This window comes from Talpa europaea (assembly GCF_964194135.1).
Source record: "Talpa europaea genome assembly, chromosome: 7".
Classification (NCBI taxonomy): domain Eukaryota; kingdom Metazoa; phylum Chordata; class Mammalia; order Eulipotyphla; family Talpidae; genus Talpa; species Talpa europaea.
Genome location: NC_140074.1, coordinates 35,681,202 through 35,699,066, shown reverse-complemented (window position 1 = coordinate 35,699,066; position 17,865 = coordinate 35,681,202). Strand labels below are relative to the sequence as shown.

General features: G+C 37.3%; 1 protein-coding gene across 4 annotated transcripts in view; it reads left to right on the top strand.

Annotated features, from left to right (window-relative positions):
• Positions 1-17,865, top strand: part of SMARCA2 (SWI/SNF related BAF chromatin remodeling complex subunit ATPase 2) — a gene marked incomplete at both ends in the record, with an annotated part of 161,983 nt that overhangs the window by 20,699 nt on the left and 123,419 nt on the right. For all 4 annotated transcript variants that reach the window (XM_084239029.1, XM_084239028.1, XM_084239027.1 and 1 more), the window contains 4 exons: positions 5,737-5,863; positions 7,747-7,920; positions 9,008-9,181; positions 11,425-11,595. In XM_084239029.1, coding sequence (XP_084095155.1) covers positions 5,737-5,863; positions 7,747-7,920; positions 9,008-9,181; positions 11,425-11,595 — 646 coding nt within the window. The remainder of the gene's footprint in view (positions 1-5,736; positions 5,864-7,746; positions 7,921-9,007; positions 9,182-11,424; positions 11,596-17,865) is intronic.

Below are 17,865 nucleotides of genomic sequence, written 5' to 3'. Positions count from 1 at the left end.
CCTTTTGTCCTGCTTTGATAGAGTGACTTACTAATTTTTATCAGAACTGGAAGGGTTCTTTATCTTCTGATTGAGGATTTCGGTAAGTTGTGTTGTTTTTTTTTTAAATCTCTTTTGCAGTCTCATAAACTTAGTTTGAGCAATGATCACCTGTCAGAAATTCTCTAACAGATGTTAATTTCTTTGGCCATTGTAATATCACTTACCTTGTCTATGAAAATTGAAAGGAAATTGTCAGACTCATAAGTTTTTAAAGTCACTTGACTGCTTTTCCTTGTTCATCATAAAATCAGAATTTTGACAAATTGACCTTCTTTATTCAGTGATAGCATAAATAAGTTTCTGCATATGAATTCTTTGCCTCAGATCTGTGCAAGCTCTCCATTTAAATTGGAGTCTTTCTTTTTGACCATCTTTCTCTGATGATGGAACTTTATTGCTTTTCTCTATAGTGTCAGAGAAATATTTCCAGTGCTTTTTTTTAAAATGTCTTTTCAAGACACTTTCTTTGCCCTGTCCATATACCTAACTTTACTTTTTCCATTGAGAGTTAGATGTTTGATCAAGAGTACTCCAGGAATTGTCATGGGAGCATGTGAACCAATCCCACAAATATTTTTATGGGACATGTATATCAAAAGTACTCCAGGAATTGTCATGGGAGCATGTGAACTAAATCCCACAAATATTTTCAAGGGACATGTATTTTACATTCAAAGAAATTATTTGCAAAGAGTACCTTTGAGCTGTGTCAGCCCTTGTGATGTCAAATCAGGATTTCATATGAATAGTAGCCTACCTCTAGGTCTCTGGAAGTAAGCCCAGTCTGCTGGCCATGTTTTTATTCCGTCCAAATATCCCCTGAAACCTGAAGATTCCTTCTTGAAATTTACTAAGGGCTGCTTTATCAGCAGAGTTACAAAAAGTCAGTCTTCCTCTCTCTCTTTTTAAAAGTGTCACTCAGCTCCTTGAAGGAACAAAATGCCCCAGTGTCATTTTCTGTTCAAATAACTCTCCTACAGGAATCATAAACTTCTCCTCTGGACCTGAACAAATATCTGTTGCCTTTAATGGAACTCTTTTTCTTGCCAGAAAAGTAACCCCTCTTGATTTACTGTTCAATCTGTATGAAAAACCTGAGTGACCTAATTCTGCTTCAATTTTCTGTACTCGTGAGGACACTAAATGAGTCTCCTGCAGTTAGGCGGTATTACATCTGTTGTTGTTTCTGGAAATTTAGAATCCTGAATCTCTTTATCGGACTACCTGCTGAATCCCATTGATGGGAAGATGAAATTGTGTGGAGAAGAGCATTATTTAAAATGAAGATTTCTATTAGCAGCAACAACAACAACAAAAAGATAATTTTCTACGTTAAAGAAGAACCCTTTGCACCTTTGCTGTACCTCCCTCCTCCTATTACCCCCCTCCATGTATGTTGAATCAAATGCATACAATTTTACTATGGAAACTACCCTTCCTCGTCTTCATGGTTTGCACATTTGCACTTTATACTTCTTATCTCCTTTTCATGAAAGAGAGATTCTTTTGTGCTGGGGATTCTGAGATTCACTGACAAATGACTAGGTCCTTTGCAGAAGCAGTTATTTGGAGAAGGAGTGCACCCCCTTCCATGCCAGTGTTCCCATTCAGTGCTCCCTCTCCTCCAAGTCCCCATTCCTCCTCCCACTTCCCTGCTCTAGTCCTCAACTCCCATCTGCCCATTGGGAGTTAATCTGTGATTTAATCTCCACACTGTCAGCTCAGTGTCCTAAAATTATTTATTTAGTCCTAGTTCCATAGTCCTTCAGAAGATTAAAGGAAAAAATCAGCTATTCCATTAGTTTAGCACCTGTCCCACATTGTCAAAGAGACTAAACTAGAATACCAAAGGAGTGTTTGTGTTCTAGGACATTTAAATGTGAAAAGTCTGCAATAAATCTAGAATTGAGTAAGAATAATAACCAAATCATTGACTATCACTCACCCTACTATAATATTTAATTTTCTGCTAATATGGCCTTATTCTGCAAAAGCAATATTGTTTCTTTTAAGTTTTTATATTTATATATTTTTTAAGAATCTATACTAGACTTGTCTCTTAATGTCTTAATTTTTAGAATGTATTATCTCTTGCTGTAGTTAGAGATTTTTGGCTATGTTGATATTTAAGAAGTTGAACTGGGTAAATGATGCAGGTATTTGTTTCACATGCTTAAAAGAAAAGAAACACACCAACCAAAATAACAAATTTTGATTATAAATAGTAAAAGGAATATAGAAAAAAAACTGGGAGAGTCTACAATTTTACCAAAAGGGAGAAATGATTTAAGTTTACTATTGGCATTTGACCCACCAAAAGCAATATACAGATTCAACACTATTCCAATAAAAATCTCAATGACATTCTTCAAGGAAATAGAACAAATACTGATGAATTTCATATGGAACCACAAAAAAACCATGAACAGCTAAAGTCCTACCGATGAAAACAAAGGAGAAAGGAGGTATCACACTTCCAAACTTAAGCTAAACTACAAAGCCATAATAATTAAAACAAAAACAGACACACAGACCCATGGAACTGAATAGAAAGCCAGAAATAAAACCACACTTATATGGACAACTGATCTTTGACAATGGAGCAAAGAATATGCAATGTAACACGGACAGTTTGTTCAATAAATGGTGCTGGGAAAACTGGACCACCACATGCAAAAAAATGAAACTAGACCACTAACTTTCACCATGCACAAAAATCAACTCAAAATGGATAAAAGAACTGAACATAAGACCTGAAACCATAAAATATATAGAAGAAAATGTAGGTAAAACACTACAAGACATACATCACAATAACGTCTTTAAAGGCTCATCACCCAAAGCAAAGAAAGTCAAGGAAAACATAAACAGCTGGGATTACATCAAACTGAAAAGCTTCTGCACAGAAAAAGAGACATTAACCAAAACAGAGAGACACCCCACTGATTGGGAAAAAATATTTGCACTCCAGTGAACTGATAAGGGACTGATCACAAAGATATACAAAGAACTCACAGGACTCAAAAAAAATAATAATATAAATGATCCAGTCAAGAAATGGGCAGAAGAATTAAAAGACATTTCTCCAAAGAAGAAATGCAAATGGCCAACAGACATACGAAAATAGGTTCAACTTATAATCCCTTATAATCAGGGAAATGCAAATTAAAACCACATTAAGATATCACCTTACACCAGTAAGAATGACACATATCAAAAAAACAAGCAACAACAAATGTTGGCGAGGATGTGGTGAAAAAGGAACTCTCCTACATTGCTGGTGGGAGTGCAAACTGGTCCAACCACTATGGAAAGCTGTCTGGAGGTTCTTCAGTCTACTGAAAATGGAGCTACCATATGGCCTGGCAATTCCACTACTAAGGATCTACCCAAAGGACACAAAAACATTGGTTCAAAAGAACACCTGTACCCTTATGTTTATTTCAGCACTATTGACAATAGGTAAAACCTGGAAACAACCCAAATGCCCAAAAATAGATGACTGGATCAAAAAGATGTGCTATATATACACAATGGAATATTATTCAGCAATCAAAAAAGATAAACTCATGCCATTCACAGCAACATGGATGGAGCTAGAAGGAATTACACTCAGTGAAATAAGCCAGAAGGAAAAAGAAAAATATCGGATGGTTTCACTTATAGCAGGAATATAGGGAAACCAAATAAGACATCAGTGTAAAAAAATAATAACAGTACAAAACACAAGGCAAAAACGGACGATTATAAATCAGAGTCATACTGCAGGGGAGGAGGAGGGAGAGGGATCAGAGGGAGGGAGGGAGGGAGGAGCACAGGGGACTGAGGTGATGGTGCATGGGTGCATTGGCAAAGGAAACCCTATGGGAACTACACCTGAGGGGGTGGGGGGAAGCAAATATTGTTTAAAAATGAACAATGATGTAAAAATAAAAAAATTAATATAAAAAAAGTTTACTATTGGCATTTGCATTAACAAACATTTTTATGCTGCTTGGCTAAGCCACTGAAAAGTGCTGTTATTTGTATGGGTAGGCAGTGTTGAAATAACAGCCTGGTAACAATGATACTACTAGTAATAACACATTTTGATGGTAAATTGCTTAGTAAATTAGAATTAACAACATATATCTACCAAATAAAACAGGTATCTGTCATAATATTATTTTTAGTGAAGACAATGAAAAATGATACATTTCTTACTATATAATTTTTTAAGTTTTGAAAAAGATGTTTTTTCATTTCTTTTTCAAAGCAAATAAGTAGTTTTATTGAAGAGAGCAGTCATTTTGCTATTTGGGTATATGAAGTATTGATATTAAGATACTTTGTAGCATCTAAGCCACAAAAGGTCTTACTATGAAGAATCATAAGAACTGATAGTATTAGTTTTTAACAAAATCTTTAATTATCAACTTTCAGGACTGAGTTTCAGGAATGTTCTCATTACAATGTATATTTTTAACTGTCTGCAGTATCATTGGCAGTGGTTTTGGTGTCTGGCAAATGAGGGTTCCAATCTCTAGTCCCTCCTCTGTTAGCTCTGTGTCTGTTTGTACATCAGATCTCCAAACTTCAGTTTTCTCCTCAGTAAAGTGGAACCGCTATAGCATTTCCCTTGTGGCGTGTGTGTGTGTGTGTGTGTGTGTGTAAGTAAAGCGGGAGGAAGAGAAATAATTAAATAAGATTATGTATTAAATGTACCTAACTTAGTGCAATGTTAGTCTATTGCTTTTTTTTATTACTATCCTTTCTTTGTTGAAGATTGTTTAAGACAGTTTTGCCCCAAGTTGAGAGCGAGATCATTCTAAAAATAGATTTAAAGAGCACATAATTATTTATAAGAATAGGATCCAGGTGAACTCTAAAACCCAGAGTTTATATGGATAACAGTAATAGTAGTCTGAATGGATAAAGAAAAATGTCTTTTATTTTCAGCATTTATTATGAGGAAGTCCTCACAGTAATATTTTTTATGGTTTCTAAAATGAGAATCCCCAGCCATCCTTTTCTAAAAACTCTTCATTTTTAAATAGTTTACTTTACTCTTTACTACTGCTCCAAACCTGATTTTTAAAATTGCCAAATTTGCCTTTTCTTTTCTCAACTAAGCACTGCTCGTAGAGGAAGTGGTTGTGGTTGGCAGGGCTCTCTCTGAATGTTTTGGGGTTGGCTGATTTCTGTGGCCTCAGCACCTAAAACTGCTCTTATTCACTCAGCTCTATGGGCCTTCGTCAGCAGCATCTTGGGAAGGAGGGCAAATGGCCTCCTCACTGCCGTAGGATACAGTTAGAAGTTAGAAAACTTTGTCTCCTCAGCTATGTGCTCTGGCTGGCTGAGCATTTGGGAGCCAGTCAGATTTTCCTGCCTCTCATTTTCTCTCTCTATTCAGAGGGAGCAATGGTGCTTGTTTTACCTCCTAGAGAGTCATGAGCCTTCCTTGATGGGTGTGAGAAAGGTTATGTAGAAAACCCGAAAGTTCACGCACACACAGCACCTGTCTGCACTAATGCAAAGGTAGCTTTTCTCTGCTTAACATCACAAAATTTGGTTGGGTAACAGAAATTGGCTCTCAGTGTCTAGAATATGTTTTACCATGAACTTAAGTCTAAGATGGTTGTTGATCATTTAAGACAAAGTTATCATGTATATTTCTAAATTCCCCCCCTTCCTCCATTTTATTATCTCCTTTAGACTTCAGGCTCGCATAGCTCATAGGATACAAGAACTGGAAAATCTACCTGGCTCTTTGCCACCAGATTTACGAACCAAAGCAACTGTGGAACTGAAAGCACTTCGGTTACTCAATTTCCAGCGTCAGGTAATACCTTTTGCCCAGCGAATATGAGGTGTAGGAAATAAATATAACTGTTCCAGAGTGTGTTCCTTAAATCTCGTCTTTATTATTATAAAGATATAAACTAAGTGGTATAGTGTATCTTTTAAATCACCAGGGAACTCAAAGTAATGAAGATAAACTGCTTATTTCTCCATTTTTTTTCCTGTAGATCAGAGACTTTTTTTTCCTCCTATGTTATGGTTTACAAAGTCAGAAGTATGGTATTTTATTACCATATGGATAAAACCTTGAGAACAAATGGGATAGTTAGTGTTTGCCTTTAGGCTTCCAAGGAAAGAGGTGGTAGATCACAACTTGTAAGCACAAATGTAAAACTAGTCATGGCTATGAAAATAATTTAAGCGAATGTGATAATCTTGCTACTGAATTAATAATGTATCATTTATAGAAATACAGAAAGCTGTTCTGTAACCATCGATTTATTCGCCGAAACCTGAGTTTGGGGTATTTGATCACAATAGGCCACATATTGACTAATCAGTTGATTATTATCTATTGTTCTGCTATGTTTCTTAGCAGTTGCTGATTAATAAAAGCTAACACAAAGATCTATTTTGTAATTGCTAGGTCAGTAGACAAGTAGAATGAAGTGGAGCTAATTTTCACTTTGGTGTGTTTTGTCTTGTGGACCAAGTGTTCTGCAGACTGCCTCACTTAACCAAAAGGAAAAGAAATGCTTCACTGCCAGTCAGATGGGTTTGTTTGGTTAAGGTCTCGGGGCATGCAAAAATGAATTATTAATGAATGAAAGTAGTTTTGAAGTATTGAATTGCATGACTTGGTCTGTTTGAGGATGTGACTAAAATCACAAGACCACCCCACTTGCTGTTGTCATATGAACTTGGGAGTATACTTGCCTTATTAGTTATAACATCATAAGAAGGCATCAGTGATGACTGGGTGCTACTAGGTCATAGATTGTGAGAATAAATTAGAATTTAACTTAAAAGAGAAAAAGAAAAGAAAATTCTTTTGAGTGCTATTTACTTCTTCGATAGGTAACTTTATAAAATGCATTGTTTAGATGTTAGATATATTTTGTTAAATGAATACTAACCAAGTGTATTTGTAAGAATAAGATTATATTCAAACTAGCTTCATTATGCTGCACTGTCTTAGATTCTTGTTTGATATTACTGAAAAAGCTGTTATCTCAGAAGAAACTATAATTGATGCTGATTTCAGACTCACTTGAGTTGTGATTTGAATGTACCACCATATAACATGCAATATGGATAAAGTATTAAACTTATGATAATCTAAAAGATGTCCATGATATAGTATAAAATTTAAATATAGAGCAAAGAACAACATTTTTTCAGGAGTGGGAGGAAGGCAAACTGCTATTTCCCATCTTTTATGTGAAACTGAATTACCATTGTTTGAGTCTCTGCTGCTACTGTACATGTACAAGAAGAAATTCTTTTATTCTTTTTGCCAAAGCATCATTAAAGTTAATCTTTAAACACAAAGAGAATGTTAGTATGGCATTTAAAATAAGTAAAAAAAATTAAAAAGCTTATTAACTACTTAATATCATTAGGGTAATTAAATAGAATGAATCCATTTATTTAAAAGCCAGGGCAATATCTATTAATTTTTTTCAGTGTTATAATGCTATCATTGCTTTTTATTTGAATTATTTGGAAGGAAAACTTACACCACTGTTGAAGGTACTGCATACATTTAGCATGATTTAGTGCTAAATTTACCAAAAAGCCAAATCTGCTTGAGAAACCTGTAGACTTCCCAGTCTGCTCCACTAAATGGAGCTGACAGAAGGGCAGGGCTCAGGAATCTGGCCTCTGTTTGGGGAGGCTCTTTACCTGCCTCCCTCTTGACAGCTAAGACAGGAGGTGGTGGCCTGCATGCGAAGGGACACGACCCTGGAGACCGCTCTCAACTCCAAAGCTTACAAACGGAGCAAGCGCCAGACCCTTCGGGAGGCCCGTATGACAGAGAAACTGGAGAAGCAGCAGAAGATTGAGCAGGAGAGGAAGCGCCGGCAGAAGCACCAGGTACCTAGTCTGGGCTTTTCATGCCCTCTTGGGCACAGAAATGCCCGACTAAGCCATTGGATGGGGTCAGAAGACTAAAAAATGTACCACTGTGGGAGGTAGAGACCTTACAGAACAGGAAGGTTCTTTGGGGCTCACATAGTCCCACCACATCACTTTACAGAAAACTTAGGCCAAGAACGGTAAGTGGGAGACATGCCCGGGGCCATACTGGGCAAGAGCAGAATGAAGGGTAGGAACTGCTTTCTTGGTTCCAGTCAGGTGTCATATTGACAATTCATTGGAAGCTGCTAGGTGGGAGGACCTAAGCAGGTTTCTTAGAGCTAAATCCTGGGGAGAGGGAACTTGGAAAAGGAAAGAAGTGAGCAAACAGTTATTTTTATAACAAATGTAAATATAGTATCCTGGGCTCTTCGAAGGACCCAGCTGAAGGTTTCACAGGAGCAGATATTTTAAAACATTCCTTCCGAGGGGTTTGGAAATATTTTGATGTGGGATTTGATTTTGTGTCATAATGCTATAAATTTGGTTTGTTTTTCTGTGCTTAATTTAGTCCCTTGGTTTTGTTTTGAAAAAATGTTAGATTTTAGTGTAAATAAGGATACACATTTCCCCTCCCTTATTTAAAAAATGGGTACAAATTATGTATGGCAGTTTTAGCTTCATATAAACTGGTGTCTACTCACACAGAAGAAACATTACTCTTTTAATGTGATTCTCACTGGAAACACCAGTTTCCCTCAGGTATGCTTGAGAGTGACTTCCTTTAAATTTTATTATCACCATTTTGTAGGACTCTCTTGATCTCTGATCTTTTCATTTTCAGTAGCCACACCCCCAAGGTCTAGAAGGCTCTTTTTCTGCAGGCTGGCCTCAAAACAAACTTTGAGAGGACATTGTTTCTCACCAGTCCCCTGCTCCTCACTTTAGCTATGGAGACTTAACAGGGCACCTATCCCAAAATAGATCCTAGACTCCTGCTGTTGTTAAATACACACTAAAAGTTTTCTTGCACTTCAGTTAAGGCTCCAATAACATTGGAAAATGGATTTTCTGTATCCTTCTATACTCCCTTTGTTCTCTTTAGGAATACCTGAACAGTATTTTGCAACATGCAAAAGATTTTAAGGAGTACCATAGGTCTGTGGCTGGAAAGATCCAGAAGCTCTCCAAAGCAGTGGCTACTTGGCATGCCAACACAGAAAGGGAGCAGAAGAAAGAGACAGAGCGGATCGAAAAGGAGAGAATGAGGAGATTAATGGTAAGTGGTCTGCCTCCAGAAACCCAGGAAAATGCTGCCTTCACCTACATCTGCACTGAGAATATTAAATACGCCATAGTAGAAGGAGAAAGCAAAAGCTGCATATCAAATATATTAATATGTCCCTTGAACTTCATGGGGACAAAGTAAAAGCACCAGACAATGCAATGCCACGAATATAAGCTACAACAGATGATTATAGTATTTTTATGTCCTAGGGTGGCAATGCTGATCAGATTATAACTTCATACAAAGGCGGGTACTATGTATGCAGGAGTTTTGATAATCAGACTGGAAAGGATAGAAAAAGCAGGTTCTTTTAAAAATATTGCCTCTTTAAGACTAATGACACAGGTTGTTTTGAATGAATATCTCTAAGTTGTGTCTTAGAATCTGGGAAGGGTCTCTTTTTGAAATCTCTGATGCTTTATTTTTAATGGCAGAATTTTTTTCTCTAACGATGTAAGAAGTGACTTTTGAGTTAATTTTGAAATGTTGCTTTTTTGGTTTTAGCCATGTTATTGTCAAAGGCTATTCACGAATCATTACATTTGCACTGGTATTTTTTAATGGCTTATAAACACCAGAAGGGATTGGTTTATATTGTTGGCCGCCTGCATATTTGGTTTTATTGACCATTTATTTTTAGAATTGGGCCTCGGAGCTCACCGTGGATTTTAGAAAAGTGTGTGTGATCTATAATGACCTGCAGATTCTATCTGGGACAGAATGCCCGAGTTCTAGATGAAGGTAAAGTCGTTAGCCTCAACCCATAATTATGTCTCTGGAAAAATTCCAAATGACACTGTCTTCTTCACTGGTATTATAGTTGCATTTTATTTTCATTAATTTTTTTTGGATTACAGAGAGTAAACACCATATTTTAAATGGCTCTGTGTCCAAGTACTACTAAATCTAAACCATCCTGCCCAGCCTCCCTCTCCTTTTAGTGAGGGAGGGGACTGTCCAAGAGATTTCTAACTAGTCAAAGACCATTTTATAGCAGTTTGAACAATAAGCAGTCAAATTTGTCTGATTCAACTGAAGTGAAACTATATTAGAACTTCAGTAACAGATTGGTTTGACACTAATGATTAGGCATTTGCAAATCATTAATTTTTGCAATTAAATGATGGAATATACAGATAACAGAGAAACTGGAGTTTTTTATCACTCTTTCTTCAAGTGAGATCAACCATAACCAAAAGCAATTAGAGTTATAATAGCATTTGAGGTTCATGCTCATCCATGGGGCAGACAGCAGCTAGACTGAGTGACGAGACTGCTGTCATTTGGGTAAACACTGGAGTGACACCCGTGGACTGAGGTTCCTACACTTTTATGCAATGGAGGTGCCTCTTGAAGATTGTGTGGCGTGTTCCTTTTATCCTGCATCACATAAGGAAAATATTTTTGAAACATCCTTTTATTGGAACATATAAAATGATTTCTTTTAATGGCTTAGAATACATCAGGATTTTATTCCCTTTAAACTCATAATGTTGCTTTATGGAAAGTGGAGGTGGAGATCGTTGTATCAGTTTTATTACTTCACAATATCAGACTTAACCTAGGCCCATGTTTTAGTCCTGACCATGACAAAAATTCCCCAAATTTGACCTTTCCGATAAACCACAGTGTTTGTAATCCTTAAGCATATGAAGTTAATTTGTTCAAAGCCCATTTGATTCCTTTAGAAGTACTTATTGAAATACTTACGAATGAAAGGCTATGTCTGGAATGTGCTTCAGGACGACTCAGTTTGGGATTGGGGCAGAAGAGGTACTGGGGGAGAGTAGCCATGAAACAGGAGTCATCATGAGTTAATTTTCATTGCTTTGTATTATAATTTGAGATATTAAACTAGTCTCTTTAATTGTGATTACACATGAAAATTTCCAGAATTCAAAGTTGAAAATAAGCTTCAGATGGTGAATTGTCAAACATTAACATTTTTTGTGTAGTTAAGGAAACGCAGAAGGACAAAGAGTGAACTCAAAGTGTTCCTTCAGGTAACATTAGTAGTATAGCCTAGTGGCCTGACTTTTCCCTGAACGCCATATTCTGGGACATAGGCCCTGCTGGACCATGTGCTCTCCCAATCCCTCCTGCAGCCTGGCTCACTCTGTTTGCTGTGTTCCCCACCTGTTGACAAACAGACAATCAAGGAGAGGGATGAGTGGGATCTGGAGTGTTTGCAAAGTTTGAATATGCTCTGAGCATTCTCTTGTTTTTCTTAATAGGCTGAAGATGAAGAAGGCTATAGAAAACTGATTGATCAAAAGAAAGACAGGCGTTTAGCTTACCTTCTGCAGCAGACTGATGAGTATGTGGCCAACCTGACCAACCTGGTTTGGGAGCACAAGCAAGCCCAAGCAGCCAAAGAGAAGAAAAAGAGGAGGAGAAGGAAGAAGGTAGTAGTGATTGGTGGTGGCTTAGTTGGGTGTAGTCAGGGGTCAGTTTAAAACCTGTATTGCTCTTTAATAAATACTCTTTATCACACTAATAGAAGGTTTAGGTGATTGAATTGCAAACATTGCTTATATAAATGGGTATGGCATTTGAGAGTTGATTAGGGATACTAGACACTACATTGGAGATAAGGACATAATTGGTACGGTCTACTAAACTGAAACAATTCAGTTTCTATTTCCATTGTTTCATGCAGTATTTAAATAATAAATACATCTGGTCAATCGGGAAAGGAAAAACTTAGATACAAATAGGTGTTTGTGGACCTTCCTGCTGGTGCAAGGGGTTAAGACACAACCTATGGTGCTGTCCGCAGCCACTGTAGCACGAGTTCCATCCCCCAGCCAGGGAGCTACCCACGTGGCGCAGCAGACCTCTCCTGTCTTGCCCACTGCTCCCCTCAGCAGTGTATTTCACTCAATCTGCCTGTTCTGTTCCCCACTCTGTCTCTGGTGAATCCTCTTACCCCCTGCACCTCTGGCCTGTACCCCAGTTCTTGTATGCATAAATAAATATTTAAAAAAATTTAAAAAAAGCAAATAGGTGTTTGTTGAAGTATAATTAATGCCAGCATGGCAAGGGACTGTTGAGTTAAAACTGGGATACATATTAGGAAGAAAAGAAAATGCAACATATAGATTGAAAGAAGCCCATGGAAGGCATCAGAGATAGCTTTGGGATGCTTTTGGAATGTACTTTATCCTTTTTATTTGGACAGGTGACAATGCCAAAATTGCCCATTCAGACAGGCTGCTCTGGTGTCATGCTAAGATAGTGTGCAGGTAAGGGTTTAGGTAATTACAGAAAATAATAGATATAGGTAAAATACCTTTATTATCATAAGAAATGAAGGGTAAGATTTAGAAGCTCTACTCTGCAGCTATATCTCAATTCAAGGGTAACCTGAATGTAGCCCTGTGAATTTAGAGCCTTTTTGAGACTTAAGTAGTCTGGTAATTTCGTTCTTGGTTGATATTTTATTTTCATGGTACATTTTGATTGGGTGAGGTACAGACATCAACAGGAATTTTTCATCTGAGATTGAGGATTGGTAGCATTTAATCATTTATTCTCAGCATAAATAACTGAACAAAATGATTTCCCAAAAAATAATTAATTTCATGGCTCCTGAATTCTCATACCTATTTCCTAATTAAGGAGGAGGAATAAATGATTGAGAAGGCCCCTCCTTGCACCTGATTTCTTTAGTATACGATAGCTTCCTTTATTGTGAACGGGAACAAGGGATGACTCAGGGCTTAGAATTAGACATTTCGTTGGTGAGAAATACCTCATTTTCTTGTCAAGGTTGCATTATAGACTTTCCAAATTCTAGCTCCCAATCTCGAACATTAAAAAAAAAAAGACATTTTCAGAGCAAGTAAAGATCGTATAGGCAAACAGATACAATTCCTTCATATTCCATATGTGGACACCATGAAATGGCAGTTTTAGTTTTTCCTAGTCAGGGGTACATTTTGCAAAGGTAATCACAAAATCTCACCATTAGTGTTTTCGGAGCTAACATTCATATTCTACATTTCTTTACAACTGAAAACTAATGGCCCAGATTTGAGCTTCTGTTTTATAATTAATAGATTCTTGCAGTGGTATTAGATTGTTATATCATCATAAGCAAAGAAAGATAGATTACTGAGGAATAATGAGTATGCCTTTGTTTTAGTGTTAATTTATACAAAGCAGAAACCTGTCACGATATTTCACGTGCTGCCGCCAATTCTGTATGATCTATCGGTTGACTCTCTACCTTGACATTCTTGTCTTCGTGTTTGCCAGTAGCATTTATTCTTTCTATTTTATGTATTCACTCAACAAATATTAACTGAACACTTACTGTTGAGTTAGTGTACTAGATGCTGAGGATACAGTGCAGTGGTGAAGAAAAACACTCTTGCTATCTCTAAATTAATCAGAGAGACAGACAGACATTAATCAAGAGTGTACCTAAATATATAATTATAAACTGTGATGAAAACTGTGAAGGAAGATTGGCAGTAGGGCCTGATTTTCTGGCAAGCAATTAATAAATATGCACACAGCTCCAGTCTGCCTGGTGGATCTCTGGGCATCTTCCTTGGACTATGGCACATGACTGAATTTGTGGAATCATTACTTTATAATCACCTTCTATTGCCTCCCTGGCATGCTCTCATTGGCCCAGCATTTGGGCACTCGCTGCTCTCAGCAGAACTAAGGAGGGGAGACTATATTTCTTTCCTGGGTCACTTTGCTGGAAAAAATTGGGTAAAGAAGGAGGAGAGAAGCTTGGCCACTTCCTAGTCCTTCCTAAAAGCTTTCTCTTTCACGGGGCTTTAAGACTTAGTTCAGAGTGAGTTACCCAATTCCAGATGCACCTTTATTCAAGTGCAAAGAAAACAGATGCTTGCAAAAGCTGATTATTTGACCCTTTGGATTATCTGTAGTTCGTCTCTCCTCCATTAGAGTGAATGATTGAGAGTTGCTTGTTCCAGCTTCTCTGTCGGGGAAAGAAACTAAGTCTGGAAGCTTAAAAATCCTGTACTGTCCCTTTCCACACGTTCCCATAGAATGGAAAATTATGCTGGACCTTTCTGCAGTTGTTTTCTTAATTAGAAAGGCATCAATACATATTGACTTTGAGAAAACCTTTACCCCAGTGAACTAATAGCTTTGACTAGCAGGGACACTTATAGGACAACTAAGATACAAATGCTCTAAGAAACCTGTTCTTAGAGATGAGTGCAATTTGCCTTGTGATTTAATTGAAAAGAAATATTTTTTACTTTATATTAAGCTAGTGAATAATTTTTGAAAACTGACCCCAGTGTAGCAGAGAAGGCTTTCTTTTACCTTGGGGAGTTTATTATGTTTTCTTGTTGGTGGTGACTAATACGGAGGGTTTCCTTTAACCTGTCATGACCTTGTTTAATTTTCTTTTCTCAGCATCAGAGCCATTTCTATGAAGTAAACATTTATAAATCTGAAACTTCTCTTTCTCAGCCTTGTTTTCCATTAATGCCCTTGATATGGAAGAAAAAGAGGTAAACTATATGTATCTACTTACATATTAGTGGAGGAGTAATTTTCAAAGTATTGAAATACCTAATTATGTGAAAGCAGTCTGTGACTGTGATGGCAGAAGTGTGCTATTATGTCCATTCAGCATGACCTTGGGTTCTCCATCCTCTGCCTGTGATTATCCTCTGACATCTACTGGGTGGCTAGGGGACGAAAATGGGAATGGGGATAGATAAAGCCACCAGGGTATTTGCAAATAGGATTGAACATGTTATGTTAGAAAATTAGACCACTGGCCAAATCATGTTAGCATGCAATCTGTTAAATTCATAACTAAATAAAAAAACATATCATGCTAGTTTGATCATATATTTCATTAAGATCATTTCATTACTTAGTACTTCAGGCTCTTGATCTATAAGAAGGCAGGAGGAACAGATTTATTTAGGATTACATAGGGAAGTTTACCTAAAGCATTTAGAATGCTCCCCATCATAATAAGTGCCAGTAACTATAAGTTCTTTTATCAAGCAAGTCTCTGATAAAACTATAGTTTTGCGATTGCCAAATGTAGTTATAAGTTTGTTTTTTTTTTTAATCACCATTCCCCTCCTTATTGCATATTCTCTGTGATACTGAGTAAATCAAAGGCCACTTTTTGTTCCTAGTTGAGGATCAGTGGGCTATTATTAGGAAGAATGACTTTTAGGAAAGTAATAATTTCTTGACTATTGAGGCATACCGGAGGAAAAGAAGGATTTATTACTTTTGATGGACTTTGTGTACCACCTCCCTCCCCAGCTCCTACAAAGAAAAATTTATAATTACTTGCCTCTAATTTACAATAGCTCCTGATGATAATAAAGCATTTCTTGCAGGTGAGAAGGTGTGTTTTTCCTTTAGGCTATGGTTAGGAGCCCATGCAAACCCCTCTCCCCCTCACATCCTAAGGCGTAGCTATCTGGTCATTTCAAGGGTTCAACTCCCTGAACTATTGACTTCAGGGTGAAAATAACTATTCAATTCCCTCTTCCAAAACTTTCAATAGAATGTATACAGCAGAGCTTTGCCCTTGTTATTTATTTGAGATATTTTTCAGAAACCCCTGACACCTATGGGAAAATACTCAAAGAATCCCCAGGAGAGAGCAGGCTCGGGGCAGCACTCCCACTGCCCACCTGTGACTGTGCAGGTACCTCTTCACCAACTCTCTCCCTGTGCAGGGCAGCAGCCTCCTGCCTGCCCATGACCTGTACCTGCCGGGACTTCCCTTCACTGACCTCCTTCAGTGGAGGCCACTCTCCTCAAGGCCACCTGCCTGCAACCATGCAGACCTCTTAGCAAACCTGCCCCTTCAAGGCAGCTCTTCCTGCCCGCCTGTGTCTATACAAGTGTCCTTTATTCTTCTGTCCCTTTCCCCAATAAACCTGTTCTTTAAATATTAAAAAAAAAAAAACCCAGGAGAATGTGGTGGCAACTACCTTTTTTATGTAGAGTTTGTTTGTTTGTGTGTTTGTTTTTTCTGAAAGTTCTTTTATTCTCTCTCATCAACCACTATTATAAGTAAATCTCAGAAATGGGGTATTTTGGAAGGAAAAACATTCTTCTATAGTAAGATATTAATCAATATAGTTATAGGAATGTTTTTATAGCTTTTTTAGATGTTGAAAATCAGAAAAACCTTTTGTGTAATTTTTGGTGAAAAAAGCATCAAATGCAATATAGCAATGTTCTGATATTTTTTAAATTCAGGTTTTTAAATTGATTCTTCTCAATGCTTTTATTGCTTGTGTTTTCCCCAAAGATGATATAGTTTATTGCAACTTTCCTCCGGAAGGAAATTTTCATAGGTGAAGGAAAGACTCTAAGGTAATTCTGGGCATTTTTTATGTATCAACAATTGTAAAGGTAGGTGAATGCAATGCCACAATGATTAGATTTAATTGATTAGCTCAGTATCAAAATGGGTGAGATTAGAAGTTTGGATCAAAGTCCTGCTTAGCTGTACTGACCAGTTTACATATGTCAAAGTGTTGGAATTGTTTTTTTCTGCATGGCATGACCAAAGTAATATGCAATTGCCTGTTAATTTGATATTCTTGAGTGTTTTTTATTGCCTTATCACCTATCTTAACGCTCAGTAAAAATAACTGAAGTGGTTTCTGAGCACTTAGGTTTCCATCCAGGCAGAATGAGTCTTTAAGATACCAGCACATTTGAGTGTTGTTTTAGCATATTATAACTACACCTGTTAAGGCATGAAGTGCATTCACTTCATAATAGAGATTGTAAAATATCTTTTATAGAATTTTTTTGGTTTGTTTTTTATAAAATGAGGCTGTTCATAGCATTGTTGTGGTAATCTATATAAAGTGCCCCTTTTGAAGTCTATTCTTGAGTTTCGCTTACACGGGATTTTCCTATGTAGAGATTCCTTTCCCTCCTTGCCTCTGTCGCTGACTTTTGTTCATATTGCTGCGTCTGCAAGGAAGATGGGTAACCACGCCCCTGGCTTTGTCTCTGGACATTCCTAAATGGAAAGTATAGAATTGACATTGACTTGGGAATTGGGAACCCAAATTGTCTTTTTATTAATTTGTTTTGTTTTTTAATCAATTTTTGTAAGCTCAGGCATCAACTGGTAATATTGATAGACGATGTGTTTGCAATCACATGATATAGATAACTATTTAAAACACCTTCAGGTGGCAGGGGACATGGTGGCAACTGTCACATCAGCATCAGGTCATTACAACAGGTGCTAAGGAACTGTCCAAGGTTAGCTCAAATGGTACCGCCAATCACAATCTGCTTGGCATTATTATGAAGCAATAAAAGGGAAGGGGCTTTGGAGGGTAGTTTAGGGGAGGATAAAGCACCAGTTTAATGAGAACCTGCAATGTGAAAGCACACCAACCAGAGACCTTCATCACCTTGAAAGAAACCAGAGCATGATGGGAGACTGTGACCCCTCCTGCCCTTGGGGTAGACTGCCACCTAGCTTCCACCTCATAGAATAACATGGCAGAATTAGGTGTAAGTATAGGACATGCAAGAGAGGTCTCAGAGAGTGCTAAGTCTCAGAGAGTGCTACTTTAAGGAGGAATTATGTTTTCATCTTCTCAAATATTTTATGACTTGCAAATATATTGACACCTAATTACAATAATAATTCATTGAGTGTATGCTAAGTA